Source organism: Polypterus senegalus, chromosome 1, assembly GCF_016835505.1.
Source record: "Polypterus senegalus isolate Bchr_013 chromosome 1, ASM1683550v1, whole genome shotgun sequence".
NCBI classification, from domain to species: Eukaryota; Metazoa; Chordata; class Cladistia; order Polypteriformes; family Polypteridae; genus Polypterus; species Polypterus senegalus.
Genome location: NC_053154.1, coordinates 89,059,858 through 89,082,091, shown reverse-complemented (window position 1 = coordinate 89,082,091; position 22,234 = coordinate 89,059,858). Strand labels below are relative to the sequence as shown.

The 22,234-nt window shown below is 42.0% G+C and overlaps 1 protein-coding gene across 1 annotated transcript in view; it reads right to left on the bottom strand.

Moving 5' to 3' along the window:
• Window positions 1-21,633, bottom strand: part of LOC120529098 (zinc finger BED domain-containing protein 4-like) — a 38,139-nt gene extending 16,506 nt beyond the window's left edge. Inside the window, exon 1 of the mRNA XM_039753124.1 lies at window positions 21,607-21,633. Coding sequence (XP_039609058.1) covers window positions 21,607-21,616 — 10 coding nt within the window. The 5' untranslated portion in view covers window positions 21,617-21,633. The remainder of the gene's footprint in view (window positions 1-21,606) is intronic.
• Between the last annotated feature and the right edge of the window lie 601 nt (window positions 21,634-22,234).

Below are 22,234 nucleotides of genomic sequence, written 5' to 3'. Positions count from 1 at the left end.
ATGCAGTGCTGTAAGAGTGAGTGAATGGAGTCTGGTAATTTCACTCTACCAGAATTCAATGTTAAAGGCATAGTAGAGGAGTCTATGATATGTAGAAAAGTTCACAGTGATAGTCACCCAGTTTATGGACTACTTGTCAATTGTTTTATTGAAACAACTGTGTACTTATAAGGCTGAGCTACACCAACCTCTTCTGCACAACTCCGCTCCTACATCTCTCCTCACTAGTTGTTCAGTCTTCCTTTTTTTTTTTTTTAACATTATCAAACTATTTTTAATACTTACACAAAGGAAGTACTTCATGTTTATGAGGCAATACAAGGGTTCAGCAGTGTAGGCAAACTGAATAACAATTGTCTTTTAACGAAGTAATGAAAGCAGCAGTTCCTGTTATAGTATTAATAAAGTTTACTGATTTTGTAAAAGGAAGAGCAACTAGTGAGGGGAGGTATAAGAACAGAATTGTGAAAGTGTTTGGTGTAGCTCAGCATTATATGTACACTGTTGTCGCATTAAAAGAACTGGCAAGTAGGAAACCTAAAGTCTCTACAGAAATGACACTAGTTACTACTGAAAGAAACACAAAGCAGGGCATATAAAGAAGATTTAGAACTGGATTTGTGTTCCACTACAAGCTAGGCCAGTGTGAATTTCTGCCAGTTTCTAAGATTTTATTTTGAGTATATTTGCTCTTCAGTAGTAAAACAGAAAGTTAGGTTGTGTCATGATACCTTCTGCTGTAGATCTTTGTAAAGTCACCTTTTGGGTGTGTGACCATTTCAAATTCCAGATGAATTATAATTGAGTCTTAAAGAGTGATTGGTTTATGTAAATATGGATACTCTGGAATAGATGTAGCAGCTTAGCAAGGATGGTCATGGTGTCACCCTTTTTCACCATTTAAGACTTACTCTGTGTTTAGATTATGGGTACATTTTTTTTCCTATATCCATCCATCCATCCATTTTCCAACCCGCTGAATCCGAACACAGGGTCACGGGGGTCTGCTGGAGCCAATCCCAGCCAACACAGGGCACAAGGCAGGAACCAATCCTGGGCAGGGTGCCAAACCACTCCAGGACACACACAAACACACCCACACACAAGCACACATTAGGGCCAATTTAGAATTGCCAATCCACCTAACTGGCATGTCTTTGGACTGTGGGAGGAAACCGGAGCCCCCGGAGGAAACCCACGCAGACACGGGGAGAACATGCAAAATCCACGCAGGGAGGACCCGGGAAGCGAACCCGGGTCTCCTAACTGCGAGGCAGCAGCGCTACCTACCACTGCGCCACCATGCCGCCCTTTTTTTTCCTATATGCAAATTAAAATGTACCAAACCTTCTGCATCTCACTTCCATATCAATCCCAGAAACCATCCTGGTTAGTCTTGATAAAGACTCAGCATTTCAACAATAATATATAAAATCTTTCAAAGAATTTGCCTTCTAAGAATTGTAGGGAATTAAGAGTAAGGCCATATATCAAATACACTATAGCTGTATATCCACCAGGCATTACATAACTCAAATAAAAGTCCTTTATTAATCACATTTATCTCATTTAAAATTGTCTAAAATGTGCCTAGGGCAAAACCCAAAGTGCAATTGTTACCATCTTGCTGCAGCATCACTAGGGTACATGTTTTGGGAATGCACTAAATTAACATCATTTCGAACAAAAATGTTTACATTCATCTTAGACAGCCTTGATGTTAAAATCAGTCTTAAGTCATTAATAGCATTATGTGGTGTATTCGTGGATGGATTTAAAGTGCATAGGGAGAAATCGATTGTAATGTCCTATGCCACACCACTAGCATGCAGATGAATTTTGGTCAAACTGGTACAATCCTAACTCACCACCTTCTACACCTCAGTTGGGTAAGTGACATTCTGTATTATCTCAAATTAGAAAAAATCTAATTCTGTTTTTGAGGATCTGTCCAAAACTGTTTTGAAAGCATGGGGAGAATTCATTAATATTATTTTAGAATAAGATAATTCTGGGCCTGTGATTGACTGCCTTATGATATTGTTTTATCATATTTTGAAAAAAGTTACTTTTTGTTTGTTTTTTTTTTTTGGCTCATGCCTGTCTTCTTTTTCTCTCTTTCAGGTTGGGGTTGAACTTTGTTTTGTTTTCCCCTTTACAGTCATTTCAAAGTAAATGTATTGGTTATATTATTGTAATATGTTTGATTGAGTAGTATGCCAATGTTCAAAATAAAACAAAGTTAAAAAAAAAACAGTTTTAAGATTATGCTCTGGATCTACACAGCTGTGAATTGTTTAAAAGGATTTAGAAAACAGATGAATGGCTAATTTCAAGGTATTTCAGTGGCCACAATGCAGTCCAGTATGGATTCATTGGACTGAACTCAAAACAACAGGCCTTTTAGCCCCACTATGCTTGCTGTTTCCTTTTCAAAATATGCATGGACCACAATTTAAAAGGTGTCCCTTTCAACTACAGTAAATGAAAAATTGATCCATGTGTCTATAGTTCATTGTTAAAAAAATGCAGAATTGGTTAACACTTTAGATACTGCAAAAATGAGCCTATTTCTTCTTTACTCTTGTGTAACAAGACATTAACAAAGGCTTCTTTTGGTGGTATGTTTATAAAGAACCATTAAAATGGTTATTCATCTCTGTGCAGTGTATCATTTGATATGCTGTTAAAATGACATCAATATGGAGTTTTCACTGGTCCTATACTGAAGTATGCATTATCAGGAGAAATGTGTCTCACTTAAGCCACTTGTGACCACTCAAAAGTGACATTATTGTAGTAGACTACATTGCACAGATGAATAAACCCCTTACTGATGCTTTTTAAGTGAGATAATCACCAAAATGCTTGATTTGCAGTATGTCTTGTTACAAAAAATATGAATACTAGATGGAGGTTCTAGTGCCTAAACTAAAGTGTTAGCCAAAATTGAATCAACCACATCAATCTGTGCCCTTTGGTTTCAGATGCTGTCCTCCCTAAGTTCAATAAAACCTTGATTATCCGTCAGGGGTCTGGACTGAGGCCATGACAGGTAATAGAAAAGATGGATAACAGAACAACTACTTTAAGAGTGATATACAGTAGATTAGTTTAGCAAATAGTCATTTATTTACAAAACAAAGGTATATTAACAAAAAATGTAGTATTGATGTAATTAATTAATATAATATTGTTACAACGAGTGTAATAAGCAAATACGGTGCAGAGGTACTGGAGTTTTCTACGTTTTACTTGGGAGTTTCTTTCCGTAACAAACAGTGCCCTGTCTTATACTCCGTTATCTGGGTTACAGAGCACATCTCCAAAACAATAAAAGAAAGCTTTCCATATGAATCGGTTTATCTCCTGCCACTCATGTTCTGTCTTTCTCCATACAACAAACACTCCTGCTGATTATCTCCTGACTCCTTACTCAAAACTTCCTTTTGATGCACCTTCCTTTTTCCCCTGACTTCTCCTGTCACACATCTCCAAAGAGTTGTGCCCGCTCCTTACAGCACAATACAATTTATTTTTGTAACAGTAATGGCGTACTGCACGATAACGTGCAGTCAATACATTTGACTTGAGCATTCATAGTTTTCCTACTCTCTCTCCATATGATTAGCATTCGTTTGCTCAGAGGTTGATGTGCTTGCTGTTTGCTGAGCAGCTCTACTTTTCTCCCCCCTAGCGGCCCGCTTCTTCTCTTCTTTCGTTGGCATCTTTTCGTGTTAAAACTGATTAAGTCAGTGTTTGTTGTGCAATTACTTAGTATGTTTTCTTTCATTTTTCACTTAAGCTGCCTCAAGAATGATTTAAGATATGAAGAGGTAGGGGAAGTGACGGCGAAGGTGGTAGGAATGTGAACGGTACCCATACGCATGCACCGCACGGCCGCCCTGCTGGCCGCTGCCAAGTGTTGATTCTACAATAAAATAAAAAGAGGAATAACCTTGGAGGTCAATCATCACCCCAAAAGCGGATAGTAGATGTCACATAGTACATGTGTACCAAATTTCAGGTCAAACGGTTTACGAGCTACAGGTGATTTAAAATCCTGGACAGACAAATGAACAGCCACGGTAGCGAATTATATAAGAAGATAGTCCAAGAATCACACAAAGAGTGCCGCAAAAGGCTTCAACACGCCCTGTCTTTTGACAGCCCCTCAGCCTTTACTCTCTAAGAAGACAAGAAAAAACTCAGAGAAAAAACCCTTCATCTAGTTCCATCACTTACAGCAATCATTCCACCCTTTCTGCTCCACCACAGTGCATGACAAGCTGCCTGCACTTCACAATATACTAAAAAAAATAGAATTTAAAAAGAAAATTACAATACAGAAGAACATTAATAGAGAATAACACCATTTTTCAACATGTTTTTCAATTTTGTCGGTTTCAAGCTTTATATCATTCACTGTTGTTCTTCCTACTCCTTAAGTTAAAACAGTACTTGAAGCATTTTCACTGCTTCGTAAACGTTTAATAATTTCAGTTTTTTGTGACAATTCCAACACCACACGCATGTTTATTGGCCATAACAAGGTATAGTACTGTAGATTAATAATAACGAAAAAGAAAAGCTATGAAATGCTATTAAAACTGAAGGTACGTAACTGACACTGTGATTTCAAAATGCAGCATGACATGTGGTGTTTGGGAAGAACACTATGCACTAGCACAAAGGAGAGTTGCTCCAATGTGCCTAGCTCGCAGTGTACCACGTGACAGTAGAAGAATAGTAATGGGTAAGTTCTGTTTTTTGGCTGTGACAGTTAATGGAGGCTGACAGTTAATCTAGTGATAGATAATTAAGATTTTATTGTACTCCTTCATTATTTTATACTTTTCATAATAGCGAAATGTGTGAATACCGTTCAGTAATATAAAATGCCTCCACACAAATAATGCTGTAGCTAAAGAAGCTACCACCTTAAAAGTCTTCAACTTAAGTTTGATCTTTATCTAGGGTGGCATTGCCCTGAAGTCTGCATGTCTAAATGTGTTCACATAGGTTTCTTCCAAGTCCCCACACAATCCAGTAGTAGTTTGTAGTGTTTGTGCATGTAACCTGCAGTGGACCATCCAGGGCAGCTCACGTAACTGCATCAGCTTCTTTCAGATTGTAGGAACTAGAATATAGCAGATTTAGAAAACTAACTGGCACACACATACAGAATTGAATTACATGTATATAAATGTGAGAATATTAGTTATGAATGGATTATTAAGTGATATGCATCTACATACGTATTGGCATGTATTTATTGATGTCGTACTGGCACAGTGGCTGGACACTGGTCATTCATTTTTTCATGGAGTTTTCATGTTCTTTCTGTGTTCTCATGAGTGGGTGCTCCAGATTTGTTCATTCTCCCTAAATACATCTGAAGCCGACTGGCATCTCTAAATTAACTCAACACAAGGAGATTGAATGAATGTTCCCAGCAATGCAGTGATGCCTAGGCCAGAGTTGGCTTCTCCCTTTTGTTTAATTGTACCAGGATAGGCTCCAGTCCCTTGCAACCCTGAAGACTGAATTAAATGGACCCAGTAAATGGATGGATGCATAAATGGATAAATACTTACTTTTTCTGTTGTTCACATTTATTGCAAATTTTAAACTGAAGATTTATTTACAGTCACAGCAGAATAAGAAATGCAAATTACAAATCAAATATTCCCATAACTGTATGTATATAGTACAACCTCCATCAATCAATCAACATTTATTTATATAGCACATATTCATACAAAAAAATGTAGCTCAAAGTGCTTTACAAAATGAATAGAAAAATAGAAGACACAATAAAAAATAAACATAAGTCAACATTAGTTAGCATAGAATAAGTAAGGTCCAATGGCCTTGGTGGACAGAAAAAACAAAACAAAAAAAAACTCCAAAGGCTGGAGAAAAAAAATAAAATCTGTAGGGATTCCAGACCACGAGACCGCCCAGTCCCCTCTGGGCAATCTACCTAACATAAGTCAAACAGTCCTCTTTGTATTTAGGGTTTTCATGGAAGGACCTGATGATGATGGTCACGTAGACTTCTGGCTTTCAGTCCATCAATGTTGGTGCATCATAATGCTTTGAATAGGTGGTGGTGGCGCAGGCTTATACAGCCTTACAAATAATACCCAGATAATCTGTTAACTTCAATAATGAAAAATTCAACTTCAGAATATATAGGTAACAGATGCCTAAAAGTGGATGACTCGATTATTGCATTTTTAAGTATTGTTCTTCTTGCATCGCCCAGCACACAAGAACACACAGCTCACCTTTAGAAATGACACATCAGTTTAGCTCACTAACAGAGTTACATTAAACCATTCTTTAAAAAGAAACAAACAGAAATGTCATTTAAGCACTGACAAAAGCTATCACTGGTACAAAATAAACAACTCTATCTTGGGGTGTTTAAACTTGGCATCTGATGCAGCATATTCACTATGTACATCTTAATGTGCAACTTATTTTTTTTCCAGCAGAGCAAGGAAAACCTGTTAAATTGAAAGCTATCCTTCATAGAATTTCACAGCATCTGAGATCTTAGAAAGCATTTAAGCTGCTTTGATGGCACAATGTTCAAATAAAAATGTCAAAACATACTCTGCTGTGAATATGAATATACACATCTAAAATAAATAGGTATCTTACCTCCACTTCCATTAAAATAGTTATTTTTATGATCTTTTAAACAATCAAATTCCATCCAAAACATTTTCACATACTGGGAATCTCTTGACAGTACATGAAAAAAAGAAGGTAATATCCATCTGTCCATTTATTAATTAAGCCCTCTCATACACACATTTTAAAACGTCAGAGTGGCTTACAGTGTAAGCTCGTCTTCAGTCTGATGGCTGCGACAGCTTATAAAAATGTCAACTGACGTGAAGTCTCTGCTTAATCAAACTGTGAATTATCTTGGAAGACAGCAGGTGCAGCAGAACACTACAGAAGGTCTTCACACTCTGTGCCAGTTTGGTGTTGCTAGTTAACTTCACTTATCTTTAGGATGCAGGTGGAAATAAAAACAAAGACTGACACAGGGAGGACATATATGTACACTCACTGAACACATTATAAAGTACACCTGTACACATGCTTATAAATCAGCCTATCATGCAGCAGTAGCTGAGTGCATATAATCATGCAGATACAGGTCAGGAGTTTCAAGTAAATAAACACATTATACGCCATAATGGGGTGAAATGTCATCTGAGTGATTTTGACTGTAGCATGATTGTTGGTGCCAGGCAGGCTGGTTTGAATATTTCTGTACAGTTTTGTGTAGAGTTTACTTAGAATGGTACAAAAAAAAAAAAAAAAACTTCCAATAAGTAGAAAGAAATGTCTTGTTTTTGTGAATGGTTACATGAGAATAGCCAGACTGGCTTGAGGTGACATAAAGTCTATGGTAACTCAGATAACCCATCTGTACAACTGTGGTGAGCCCAAAATCATTTCAGAATGGACATCTCAAACGTTGAGGCAGATGGGCTACAACAGGAGAAGACCATGTTAAGTTCCATTCCTTTCAGCCAAAAACACAAAACTGAGGCTGCAGTGGGAACATGCTCACCAAAACCGGAGAGTTAAAGACTGGACAAACGTAGCCTGGTCTGACAAATCTTGATTTCTGCTAAGGCATGGGTTAGAATTGTGCCTCTGCCTTGTGTCAAAAATACAGACTGGTGGTGGTAATGTAATGGTGTGGGGAATGTTTTCTTGGCAGAGTTTTGGCCTGCTAATACCATCACTTGAACTCACTCTAATGGCTACTTCCAGCATGATATTATACCATGTCATAAAGCAAAAGTCATCTCAAACTGATTTAAAGAACATGACAATGATCTTCAGTGGCCTTCCCATTCACAGATCTGTATCCAATAAAATATAGTACCTTTGGATTGTGGTAGAATGGAAGATTTGCAATATGAATGTGCAGCTGACCAATCTGCAGACATTGTGTGATGCATTCATGTCAGCATGAACCAAAGGAATGTTTCAAACATGTTGTGGAACCCATGCCATGAAGAAGTGAGACTGTTTTGATTGCAAAAGAAGGACCTACCCAGTACTAGTACAGTGTTCCTAATAATTTTGCTCAGTGAGTGTGGATTATTATGAACCTCACACAGGACTCTAAGCTTGTGTTACATGTTTCAGCAGACTGATGCCTTTCTGCTTGAAAGAAGCAATTTTTCAAAAGTGTACACATCTCTCATAGTAAACACATAGCGCCACCTTAGTTAGAACTTTTGTCCAGTGAAATTAATTATGCAAGAACACAGTCTCGTTGTACACATATGCTGTCAAACTGAGCAATGCAAAGGAGGAGGGAGTATGAAGGACATATTTAGCCAGCAGGCGCCACTTCCTCAGCTCAGCACATTTCGCTTGTTCTAATAGTTAAGAAATAACCTAATTGCTTTAGAGTGCAGATCATTTAATATTGCTCTGTTAATTTCAAGGAAAAGTGTTATTACTTTACAGAAAGTGTTTAAACACTCATCTGAGTGATTCATTTCCTTTTTAAGTAATGTAGCAACAGCCACAGGCAGTCACCTCATGATCACTGACATCTTTTATCCTTTGTATCTCTCGTAAGAAGGTAAATACAGAATAAACTATGTTCAGCTAAAATATCAAAAATAAGAACAAAATATTTGACAAAGTTATCATTGTTAGGTATGTATTACTGTTCTATAAAGCAAAATTTGCATCAACTGTAAATCTATATTTGCATATGTAAATGGTAGATGCTGTTTGATCCCTTTGATAGTGCAAACTTTACTAGTAGAAAATGAAAGGAAAGAAAAACCTTGCAGGTGTAAAGAGCACAGAACTAAGATTCTGGAAGTAAAATTATTTGAGTGCATTAACAACATTTATTTATATAGCACCTTTTCATACAACAAAATGTAGCTCAAAGTGCTTTACATAATGAAGAAAATAAAAATAAAAGGCACAGTAAGAAAATAAAATAAGTCAACATTAATTAACATAGAATAAGAGTAAGGTCTGATGGCCAGGGTGGACAGAAAAAACAAAAAAAAAACTCCAGACGGCTGGAGAAAAAAATAAAATCTGCAGGGATTCCAGACCATGAGACCGCCCAGTCTATGACTAAGACTATCATACACCCACACAAAGTGATACATCGTGTTTTATTCCACTATATTGAGAGTCAGGTGAGATTGGATACTACAAAACAGGCCTGCACAGTGGCATGCAGATGATCATACAGATGACTAATGTCCTCCTGTTTAATGTTACTCCAAGTTCTTTGCAGCTGGAGGTGCAATTACAACGGTTATCCAATGCAGGCTCAATTACGGGGGTTAGGTGAGCATGCTGGCCAGGGACATAAATAGATAGAGCAGGCTAAGTTGAATAAACAGAAGGTGTGTGCAGGCTTTGGACAGTGGCCAATGTCTCCTCCATAAACAGCAGAGATTAATGAGCAATGTAGCTGAAAGCATTTGTAGCGGTGCCACATAGTTAGTGTTTAAATGTCAGTTCTGTGCGTGTCTCGTTTCATTGTCCCATTGACTGTGTGTATGTGTATCAGTTAATGTTGTCCCCGTAAAGAAGGACGGATGATGGGAGGAGTTCACAATCACTAATCTGGAAAGCACCTGTGTATCAATTAATCAATTACTGCCGTCACTGACTATTTAAGGAGAAAAGAAGGAGACGAAAGGAGAACTAGCACGAGAGAGAGAGAGAAAGAGGAGAACCAATACTGCATTCACGAATACAACCTGCCTGCTGAATCATTTTCATTGCGCTTTGATCCAGTTTGTTTTTCATTCATCCGGACTGCTTTTCAACCTGCTTGCCGCTGAAGACCCCGGGGTCGAATCATCATTCGCCACACGCCGAGGAATCACGGTGAGGTTGTTCCAAACGCCGGGAAATACAAACACTACAATTGCCGCTAATCAGTATCCGTATTCAGGACATTTATTCACGTTCGGACTCAAGTTCACGATCATTCCGTTTGCTAGTCATTTGTCGTTTGTGTGGGTGTGCATTTGTCTTGTGGCGTGTCTTGTCTCATTTAATACATTTATTCCTGTTTAATTTTACATTCTGCCTACTGTGTCTTTGCATTTCAAACCGTCGATTGTGAGGAAAGTTTATCTGTGTAGGAGTACGGCTTGACAGGAAAGGTTTCTCAGTAAATTATCCAGGCCACAGGTCTTGGAGGTGTAGCTGCCGGCTGGGAACAAGGGGTCGGCCGTTACATAAGTGGTGCCCTCTCTGAGGATTCTTTATTTAATTCGATCACTGTCTGCCTTTAAACTTTCCCAAATTAACATGTCTTTAGGGCGTGCCGAGCAGGACGACACCATTGCTTCGCCTCGGTGTGATGATGGAGTAGCGGGCGCGCGTCACGGTCAGAGCGTGTTCAGCGGTGCGAGAGGTGGTGGATTCTTTGCAGTCGCTGTACCTTGAAGATCACCATGGACCTGAGGAGGAAGGCCTGGAGGATGTCTCGCCTCTGTGGGAAGATCTGGCGCAACAAATGACCCGGCTGGAGGAGAAGATCCGCGAGGTTGCGAAGTGCGCTGGCGTGAAGCAGCCTTGCGGGCTCGCATCAGCAGCTCCCAGGAGGAAATAAAAGAATACATCAACGAGCAAGTTCAACTCCTGGGACGGGAAATTGTGTTGTGCCTCCAGAGGCAGGATCGACGCTGGCAAGATTCTCTTCAGAGGGAAGTCCAAAGGTGTCTCCAGAAGATAAGACCGTCGCCCGTCATTCAACGCCGTGCATTATCTCGGGAGGGCGCATGCCTCAATCGGCCATTTGTTCCTGGGGTGTGCCTGTCTTTTCCCAAAGTTAGGGGCTCCATATAATGTCGATGATGTCCTGAACTTTGTGGAGGACGGGAGGCGTACCTGGCCGTTAACCCTCTAACCCGGAAGAGCTAATTGGGGTGATAGGGACATCCCTCTCGGGACCGGTGCGGAGCTGGTGGCTGACGGCCAAGAAGAATATTTTCGACTGGGGATCCTTTCGTCGATCTTTCCTCGCGGCTTTTCTTCCGGAAGACTACGAGACCGAACTGGAGGACAAGCTGCGGTCCATGGTGCAACTACCTTCACAAACCATCCGGGACTTCGCCTATGAATACCGGGCTTTGTGTTTGAAGTGGCGGCCGGCTATGGCTGAAGAAGAGGTGGTCCGCCGCGTCCTTAATGCCTGTAACCCGCGGTTAGCTGGGAGTCTCAGGGGGGTGGTGGGATCGGTGGAGGACTTGGTGAGGGTAGGCTCCCAAGTGGAGCGGGACTGGGGAAACTCAAAGGCGTACTGGCACAAAGTCAGGCCAGTACACGAGAAACCCAGCCCCTAAAACCACAACGAGCCAAACCTTGCCGGTCGGAAGCCGATCTCGCCATTATGCAAGCGAGCACGTCCCTTCTGATCGTCCCAGTGATGCTGCGGGGGTGGCAGATGGATGCGGTGGTGGATACCGGGAGCCATCATACTTTAATCCGCTCAAGCATGTGGGAGAAGATTAGCCGACCGACAGACAAATTAACATCTGCCCCGTCCGTCCGATTTGTATTGGCGGATGGGAGTGAACACAAGGCCCTGGGCAGAGTCCCCTTGAGGTACAGTGTACTCGCCACCACCTGGGATATGGATACGTATGTCCTGGAGGACCAGCACCTGTCAGTTCCGTTACTCCTTGGGCTGGATTCGTTAACCACCATGAGGATGACCATCCATCTCAGTCCCAGGGGTATACGGTACCGGGGAAGGGATATGCGAATTCATTTATAAATCTAAAGAAGATCTGGGCTCTGAATTTATCGGGTTTTACGCAGCAGAGAGGAGTGGCGCAAGCACCTCGGCGGCAGCCACAGTGGAGGGACAACCTGAAGAGGTGAGGCCGGTGCTGAAGAAGTGGGCGAGGTGTGGGCGGAGAAGTTAGGAGTTGCCCGTGGGGTGACCCACATGGTCCACACCTTGGGCGAAGTCCCTATAAGGCACCGAGCTTACGGTTTCTCCACTGAAGAGGGGCGTCATTAAAGAACACCTCGATCGGATGCTCGCTGAGGGAATAATAGAACCATCTTCCTCCTCCTGGGCGTCCCCTGTGGTCCTCGTGAAGAAGCCGGATAATTCCTATCGTTTCTGTGTGGACTACAGGGGGGTTAACGAGAAGACGAGCCTGGACGCATATCCCATGCCCCTGGTTCATGAAATCCTGGAGTCACTGCATGGAGCTGCAGTGTTTAGCACCTTAGATCTCCGCAGTGGCTATTGGCAGGTGCCGATGGGCGAGGGAGTAAGAAGAAGCGGCAGTCATCACCCCTGAAGGCCTGTTCCAGTTCAATGTCATGCCTTTTGGGCTTAAAATGCTGGGGCCACTTTCCAGCGGCTCATGGAGCAGGTTCTGAGGGGTTGATAGGCAAGATCTGCTTCGTGTACATGACGCGTCATTGTTTACTCCCCTTCTATAAATCAACATCTCCGGGATTTAGACACCATCTTCCAGCGGTTTCATCAAGCGCACCTTACGCTGAACATGAAGTGTACCTTCATTCAACCCCACATACGCTTCCTCGGGCACATTCTTTCATCGGAGGGTCGCTGTAGACCCCGAGAAGACCTTGGCCATCCGGGAGTACCCCGCCCACAGATTTGAAGTCGTTGCAGCGTTTTCTTGGGTTAGTGGGGTGGTACCATAAGTTTATTCCCAGGATGGCAGATATAGCGGCTCCCTTGAACCAGCTTAAAAAAGATGTCCCGTGGGAGTGGACCACAGAATGCCAGGGCGGGTCGGCGACTAAAGAGCCACCTACAAGAGCCACCCGTTCTGGCCCAACCAGATCCACAGCTCACCTTCCAGGTACAAACTGATGCCAGCAACCTGGGGCTCGGCGCGTGCTCACTCAGAGAATTAACCAGGCTGAACATGTCATCGCGTCGCCTCACGAGTTTTGCGGGCGCTGAGCTGAACTACTCGACAGCTGAGAAGGAGTGCTTGGCTGTCGTGTGGGCTGTGGAGAAATGGAGACATTATCTGGAGGGTTGAATTGAAGTGTACACCGACCATCACGCTCTGACCTGGGTGTTCAATCACCCGAAGACCTCCTCCCGTCTGACCAGGTGGGTCCTCCGCCTCCAGAATTTTACGTTCAGGGTGACTTACGGAAGGGCTGTGGTAACATCGTGCCGGATGCGCTGTCTAGGGTATCGGAGCCATCGGGGATGGTGTGTTTGGCAGAGGCGAAAAAGATGATCCTCCCTCTGCCAAGGAGCCTTGAAGACCTGGCCCAAGCACAAGCTACCAGTCCATTCTGCCAGAACATCAGGGAAGGGCTGGAGCAACAGCGACTGACCGGGTACACTTTGTGGACCTCCAGGGGTCTTGTACAGGACTATTCCATCCACCCTTGGGGGTCTGCAACATCAACTTGTGGTCCCGGAAGAGCTCGTCCCCGACTTTCTGAAGCACTACCATGACAGTCCTTTAGGTGGTCACCTTGGAAGGACAAAAACTTTATTAAAGATTCTGGGGTTGCGTGGTGGCCGTCTGTCCGGAAAGGCGTGTGCCACCACGTGAAGGCGTGTGTGACCTGCCAACAACTAAAAAACCCACCTGGTAAACCGGCGGGATTACTTCAATCGACAATCGCAGATGGACCAGGAGAGACTTTGGGAGTCGACCTAATGGGGCCATTTCCTATCACCAGCTCGAGGAAGACCGTCCTGATGGTAGTAGTAGACTATTTTTCGAAGTGGGTGGAGCTGTTTGCGTTAGCCGATGCAAGGGCTAACAAAATATGCTCCATCCTGAAGAACGAAATCTTCACCCGCTGGGGGGTGCCAAGAAACATCATCTCGGATCGGGGTCCGCAGTTCACAAGCTCCATATTGGATGAACTTTATGCAGCCTGGGGAGTGAAGAAAAACCTCACCACCGCTTACCATCCCCAGGCCAACATGACGGAGCGAGTGAACGGACCCTGAAGAACATGATCGCCTCCTATGTGGGTGAACGCCATCAGGACTGGGATAAATGGCTCCCCGAGCTCCGGTTTGCCCTGAACACCGCGGTGCATGAAGCCACAGGTGAGACGCCTGCTTTGGTTGCGCTGGGCAGACAGCTTAAGGGCCCACTCGACCGACTCCTTCCCAGCACCCCTAGTCCAGAAACCACCGGTTACAATAATTTGATTAAGGTAGAGGGTTTCGGCGGAGAATCCAAGGGAGGTTGGTGAGTTCGACATCCAGACACGCCAAGCTATATAATGCCCGCGGAGGGAAGCGCACTTCCAGCCGGGTGATTTGGTCTGGATTAGAGCTCACCATCTCTCAGATGCCAGCAGAAAATTCTCCGCCAAGCTAGCGCCTAAATGGTTAGGTCCAGCTAAAATCATTCATCAAACAGGTCCAGTCAATTTCCAGATCCAAAGGGGTATCGGCGCTGCCTCCAAGTTAGACACCATCCATGTGGCCAACCTCAAGCCGTACTTCGGCCCTCCCTTGTCCAAGGTTGGGGGGGGAATGTAGCGGTGCCACATAGTTAGTGTTTAAATGTCAGTTCTGTGTGTGTCTCGTTTCATTGTCCCATTGACTGTGTGTATGTGTATCAGTTAATGTTGTCCCGTAAAGGAGGACGGATGATGGGAGGAGTTCACAACCGCTAATCTGGAAAGCACCTGTGTATCAATTAATCAATTACTGCCGTCACGGACTATTTAAGGAGAAGAGAAGGAGACGAAGGGAGAACTAGCACGAGAGAGAGAGAGAAAGAGGAGAACCAATACCGCATTCACGAATACAACCTGCCTGCTGAATCATTTTCATTGCTCTTTGATCCAGTTTGTTTTTCATTCATCCGGACTGCCTTTCAACCTGCTTGCCGCTGAAGACCCCGGGGTCGAATCATCATTCACCACACGCCGAGGAATCACGGTGAGGTTGTTCCAAACGCCGGGAAATACAAACACTACAATTGCCGGTAATCAGTATCCGTATTCAGGACATTTACTCACGTTCGGACTCAAGTTCACGATCATTCTGTTTGCTAGTCATTTGTCGTTTGTGTGGTGTGTGTTATATGTTATGTGGACAAGGGAGGGGATTTGTATATATATTTTCAGTTTTGCTTTGGGATTGTTGGGGTGGAGGAATATTTGGGTGTGCATTTGTCTTGTGGCGTGTCTTGTCTCATTTAATACATTTATTCCTGTTTAATTTTACATTCTGCCTACTGTGTCTTTGCATTTCAAACCGTCGATTGTGGGGAAAGTTTATCTGTGTAGGAGTACGGCTTGACAGGAAAGGCTTCTCAGTAAATTATCCAGGCCACAGGTCTTGGAGGTGTAGCTGCCGGCTGGGAATAAGGGGTCGGCCGTTACACATTCTAACAGTCCACACCTGCCCAGCCTGGGCCCTGTGAGTTCCAACAAGGGCCCCTGGGTGCGCACCCAGAACTCCCTGATGGTAGATTCGCCTGATTGTGTGAGACAATTGAAATCTGCTGCTCCAAAATTGGCTAATCTGCTAGTGCAAAATCGTGCTGAGATCCAGGATTATATAAGCCCTTTTTCAGGAACAGACCTCAGATCTCCAATAGCATCAAACGGAACTTTAAGCTGGTACTTTGCGATACCTAAAATGCCACAATACCTGAACTCACCATGAGATATGACAGTTCTTTCAAGTTAAAAGCCAATCGACCATTTCCTGTTACTGTACATGGAGGCTAACTTCAGTAGTTTTGAATCCTTTCCCCCTTGCTTTTACCCTTGCCCTAAAACTTCACACTTTCAATTGAATATTTTAATTATTTTTAAACATAAGTAGACAAATTAAGTTCTTCTGCTATAATACTACAACATATGAATGACAAAAGACTTTATAAAAAATAAGTCACTTTTGTTTTTTTTCTTTTTCATGAATGTGGTTTCACATTTCTAAAAGAGCACATTCATTTTAACTTTTATTTTTTTTTTACATTGATCAACAGAAAAGAACTTTAATGTCAAACTAATCCAAATTAATCACAATATAAAATAATTGATCACATAAGTATTCATGCCTTCAAGTCAGCATAAAGCATAAGGTAGATGTACCTTTGGTGACCATGACAGCTTTGAGTCTGTGTTCACAGGTCTCTGTCAGCTTGCACACCTGGACACAGCCATGTTTTGCCATTTTTCTTTTTAAAACTGCTCAAGCTCTGTCAGGTTGCATTGTGATTGAAGTTGAACAGATTTTCACAAGTCCAGCCACAAATTCTCATTGGGCTGAGGTCTGGACTCTGACTAGGCCTCTCTAGGTCATCAACATTGTCATTTTTAAGCCATTCCTTTGTAGAATTTAGCTTTATTTTTGGGGGTCATCGTCTTGCTAGAAAACAAATCTTCTTCCAAGCCGCATGTCTCTTGCAGAGTGCACAAGGTGTCCTCCAGGATTTTATTATATTTTACTGAATTTATTTTACTCCCTCAAGTCTTCCAGGGCCTGCTGCAGAATAGCATTCCCACATCATGATGCTGCCATCACCATGCATCATGGTGGGGATAGTGTGTGTGTTTTGATGATGTGCAGCGTTACACAAAACAAGGTGGATAGACTGGAAAAAATGCACCATTTTGGTCTCGTCAAACCACAGAACCTTCTTTCAACGGACTTCAGAGTCTACCATGTGCCTTCTTTACAAATTCCAGCTCAGCTGTCATGTGTTTTTTTTTTTAATGGTGTCTTTCTCTTTTCCTCTCTCCCATAAAGCTGTGACTGGTGAAGCACCTGAACAACAGTTGTTATACTCACAGTCTCTCCAGTCTCATTGGTTGTAGCTTGTAACTCCTTCAGAGGTCTCTTGGTGGTCTCTCTCACTGGTCTTGTTGCATACTCAGTTTTTGTGGATGGTCTGCTCTGTGCAGACTTACACCTGTGTTATACTGTACTCTTTACATTTCATAATGTTTGATTCAACTGGACTCCAATGGGTGTTCAGTGACTTGAATATTTTCTTGTCTCCATCCCCTGACTTGTGTTGTTCAATCACCTTTTCACTTAGTTGCTTGGTGTGTTCCTTTATCTCAGTGTTTCCCAAACTCGGTCCTGTGGCCCACTGTGGCTGCAGGTTTTTGTTCCAACCAAATTCCTAATCAGTGATAACACCTGATAACACTGATCTCATTTAATTAGCTGGTATTATTTTTCTTTTATTCTACATTCAGAAAAGCACAGCAGCATGATTTTTACATTTAAGACATTTAGAAATCTTTTTGCTTTTGCTATAGATTTAAATGCTTAACTCTCTTTTGTTGATTTCATTATATTTTGCGCTCTCTCTGTGCAGTTTTTCCCTTTTGTTGTATCTTATTAATGACAATTATAGATGAGTAAAAAAAAGACACGCTGGCAAACAACACTGAATAGTCAAAGGCTGCAAGTACTTTAGTATCAGACCCACAAATTAGTAAATAATGGATTAATAAAACAATTAGAACACCTAGAAAAGTAGAATGAAAATCAAGATGAAAATACTGTTAAAAAGAAAAAAATACATTATTCCCATATAACCATTTGGTACATTTTAATATATATATATATTTTTTTTAACCAAACTTAGTTTTCTAGTTTCTATATTGTTCCCGAAACACAGAACTTGGGAAATGACACACCACTTCATTAGCCCAGGAGTCCAATTAAAAACAGAAGCTGGTTGGAACAAAAACCTGCAGCCACAGGGGGGCCACAGGACCGAGGCTGGGAAACACCGCTTTATCTTCATTGTGTAGGTTAGGCCAGCATACTGAATCACCTTCCAAATAAGGTGCATTTATACTGCAATCCAATGAAAACCCAGACAGGTGATCTCCATTGAACTAATCACATGACTTCTGAAACCAACTGACTTCACCAGTGACGTGTGTAATACTTATGCAATCAATTATTGTGTGTTTTAAATTTGTAATTTAGGCACAGATTTGTAGCTACTTTGTCATTAAAGTGTAAATCAAATTAAACCCATGGTGATTTAATGTAGGGGCGGCACGGTGGTGCAGTGGTAGCGCTGCTGCCTTGCAGTTAGGAGACCCGGGTTCGCTTGCATGTTCTCTCTGTGTCTGCGTGGGTTTACTTCGGGCACTCCGGTTTCCTCCCACAGTCCAAAGACATGCCAGTTAGGTGGATTGGTGATTCTAAATTGGCCCTAGTGTGTGGGTGTGTTTGTGTGTGTCCTGCAGTGGGCTGGCACCCTGCCTTGTGCCCTGTGTTGGCTGGGATTGGCTCCAGCAGACCCCTGTGTTCGGATTCAGCGGGTTGGAAAATGGATGGATGGATGATTTCATGTTTAAAACAATAAACTGTGAAAACTTCCAACAAGATGAATACTTTTTATAGGTGCTGAATAGAACTGTTATCAGCAGCACTAAAAACGACACATGTAGTGACACATTCAGTGAAACGGGAAATCCATAATCGATGAAATCTGAAATGATGTCTCAGCCATTTAATGCACACAGAGCTGATTCAAAATGAAGTGATTTGCTTTCTAAATTAAAATTTTCCAACACTAGTTTTTATTCAGTTTAATTTATTGTATGTAATACAATGATAAAGAATTAAATGAGCACAATCAGTTTTTATGTCAAAGTGGTTGTATCATATTAAAAACAGTAATTATCTGCTATGTGTTAATTTTAGATTTTCTTCTGTGGTTCACCATTTCATGATTAGACTGCGGGTGAGGGGGAAATAATTAATACTGTGAATATTATTATTAAACCACATTTCCATTCATTAATGCTAATAAAAGATGTGCATATGTAGGACATTTGCAGTAAATTCATATCACTGATAATTCATCAGAATGAAATTCTTGCATTTCACTGAAAATATATATTTTTTAATTATATTCAAGAAATAAGCACCTGCTGTCAACCAAATCCTCTGAATTATGTATGAATTGTGCCGTCCTCAGGCACACCAATGCCAGCACTAACGAGTGTTTGTAACAAAACTAAAAGTCATGGATATACTCCTTTGTGGAGCTTACTTGATTTCATTATCAAAAAAATATTTTGGGTCAAAAACATGAAAAGGGGTTTTAGCAATGAAATTAACATTAAATTTCAGGTTTTTACAGTACTTACTGAGTGACAAACTATTGGTCACACTTTTAAATGAAATAATTATGAAAGAATTGAAATATTTTAGAGCTTGCATTCAATACTTTAAGAAAAATCACGTGTAATGGTAACAAATAAATACACAAAAGCTAACAAGAAACTTGTTGAGGCCATTTTGTCTGAAAGCAGACACGAATCCTGTCCCAATCGCTGTATGTGGAATCTGTATATTCTCCCTTTTTTCTTGTTGGTTTTTCTTTGGATATTCTGGCTTTCACCCAGATGTACACGTTATGTTAACTGGTGCAGACTCTATAGGCGCTTTTCCACTGCATAGTACGGCACAGCACGGTTCAGTACAGCTCACCTTGGTTCGGCTCAGTTCGGCTCGGTTTGCGTTTCCACTGCAGTTTAGTACCGCTTTAGAGTGGGCGGGATTATTCACGTGTCGTTATAGTTGTGCCGCCTCTACTGCCGTGACACCGTGGAACTTTTACAACAACACGCAGACAACGACAACACTTTAGCTTGACGACGCGCAAGGGTAAGCATCTAAAAAAAGCACATCACTAGGTAACTTTTATCACTGTTGCAAAGCATAAAATGAACTTAACTGCCAGTGTAACATTAAAATGCTGATTCTGTATATTACAGATCTTCCACATTTTGCAAAAAAGTCGCCGCAACAGACCATCTGTTTGGACATTTAACCGTGCTTCAGAGTGGTGGGATGTGATTGTTCCCGGTTTTACAAACACTCAGTGGCTGGAGAACTTTCGAATGTCTGAAGAAACATTCATCCACTTATGCAACAAACTGCGTCCAGCGATGGAGAGACGGGACACAAACTTTTAAAGAAAAGAATAGCCAGTGACGCAGTAATGACGATTTTCTCTGGCGAATCAGTGACCAGCAGAGTTTACTCGTCACGTTTTGTAGTAGGTTCGGCGCTTGGAACCTCGGCTGAGGTGGTACTAAAAAAAGGACCAGGTACTGTTCCCAGTGGAAAACCCCCCAAAAGTGAGCTGAACTGAACCGTGTCGTGCCGTACTATGCAGTGGAAAAGCACCATAATTGGTTCCATCAGAGTCAATGTGAGTGGAGTCTGGCACCCATGACCACAAGCATAAAGTGTACTAAGCAGTGTCCTTCATTGTCACTGCCATGTGTCATCAGCAAGAGTTATGTCACCTGCCTCCACCCTAGCATTGCTTGCTGATCTGCACGTGATGGTCCATCTTATGGTTTTGTTTGTTTTAGACTCCATAAGGGAAAGGTGCAAATTACCTCTAAACCAGAGCATAATAATTCTCCAGAACTGGGCTGTACATGGAAATCATTAGTTTCTGCTGAATGGTTGATGATGCAAGCCATGCATCCTTTCCCAAGTTCACAGTGTCCTTCATTGTCACTGCCATGTGTCATCAGTAAGGGTTATGTCACCTGCCATGTGTCATCAGTAAGGGTTATGTCACCTGCCTCCACCCTGGCAGATCACTTTAATTCACCTGCTAGTTAGGCAGCATAAATTCACTAAACCCAATAACAAGATGAGTTTACACCCAACAAAGCTGAGCGAGCAAATACAGCATATAAATACATTAACACACTCTGTTAAACTACAGTATTATAAAATAGAGCAGGGATAGAGGAGAACATATACAAACTAAATGAGGCCATTGCGTTAAACTCTGAGACCCACTTCATCCAGTCTGATGAGGACAACGCTGTAAAGAGCTGGACAGTGTTCCAGTCTGTTACATGGGCACATCCTCACTCAGTGTGCCAGTTTAGAGTACATCAGCTTCAAAGGTAAAAGTTGACAAGGAGCTCCTAACTTCACAGATTCATGGGATTTTTATGGGCAGGAGACCGTGCAATATCTTACCTACAGCTTGTGTGTTTCTTACACCAGAAATTCATTTCTTTAACATTAGTAAACATTACAATATGTCATTCTAGTGGAGTATTTCTCTAGATGATATAAATATAGGTGTTACAAATACAGTAATTTGAAGCCAACTGCAGATTTACTGTTTAAAGGTACAGGGAAGATGTAACGTACTGTGTGTAGAACACATGACATTCGCGTTTTATTCCTGCTAGGCACCTGTAGTGTATGCTTGTGCAAGTTCATATTAAAGGTAGAATTTCTACAAAATGGTTTCCCAGGGGTTCGTTAATATGTTTGCCTAAACGTACAATACATTACACGTTTGGTGCTGTTTTTACGAATTCCGGTGTGACTCCCCTGAAGCTCTGGTTAGTGTTAGCTATGTCTTGTGTGAACATGCAAATCACATTGCGGGCCTCACAGCCCTTTGCAGTCCACAGTGCCGACTGAATCGCTTATGTTTGTTTAAGCGCAGTGCCGCGCTTGCCAATCTGCACGTGATGATACCTCTTATGGTTTTGTTTGTTTTAATAGTCCGGTTTAAGTTCCAACGAATCAAAAGAGAAACGTATGAGTGTTACCTGTCGACATTCGTTGTTTCACAGCCCTTGTTCAGCTTGCGTAATTTTTCACAAACGCGTGCGAAAGAACTGTGAGGTTTAAATCTAGCGCCCTAGTCAGGTGGACGGACGGGTCCACATGGTTTGCATGGGGGTGGCAACAGTTTCAGGAAGGTTCACTTTTGTTGAACGTTTGTCTATTGTTTATCAGGTTTGAATTATTTAGTTTAGTTCATGTTTATGAATTTGTGTTTATTATTTAATGTCCGCCGTGCTGTGAAAAACAATAATTTTAAGGTGTGAGGTCAGAATTCCTTTTAACAGGTGGTTGAGCCTGGGTGTCGAATTCAAAAGGGGGAAATCGAAGCTTCACAAGGTAGGTGTTGATCGCCTCATCTACTGATGGGCGCTGAGAGGAGTGCCAGCTAGAGAGTTTGTTGTAAAACAGGAGCTGCTTAGAGTCCCGGGGGCTGTTCCACGAAGTGAGCTTATAAAATCGAGGATTATTTGTAATAGCCTCGCTTGAGTTAGCCGAACAGTTCACTTCAGGCTCATTGAGTTCCACGAACAAAATTCAGGTGTATTTAATCTCCGCTAATTCAAGCCAAGCTTGATAAGCGAGGCTCGTGCGCGTCCACGCGATATAAAA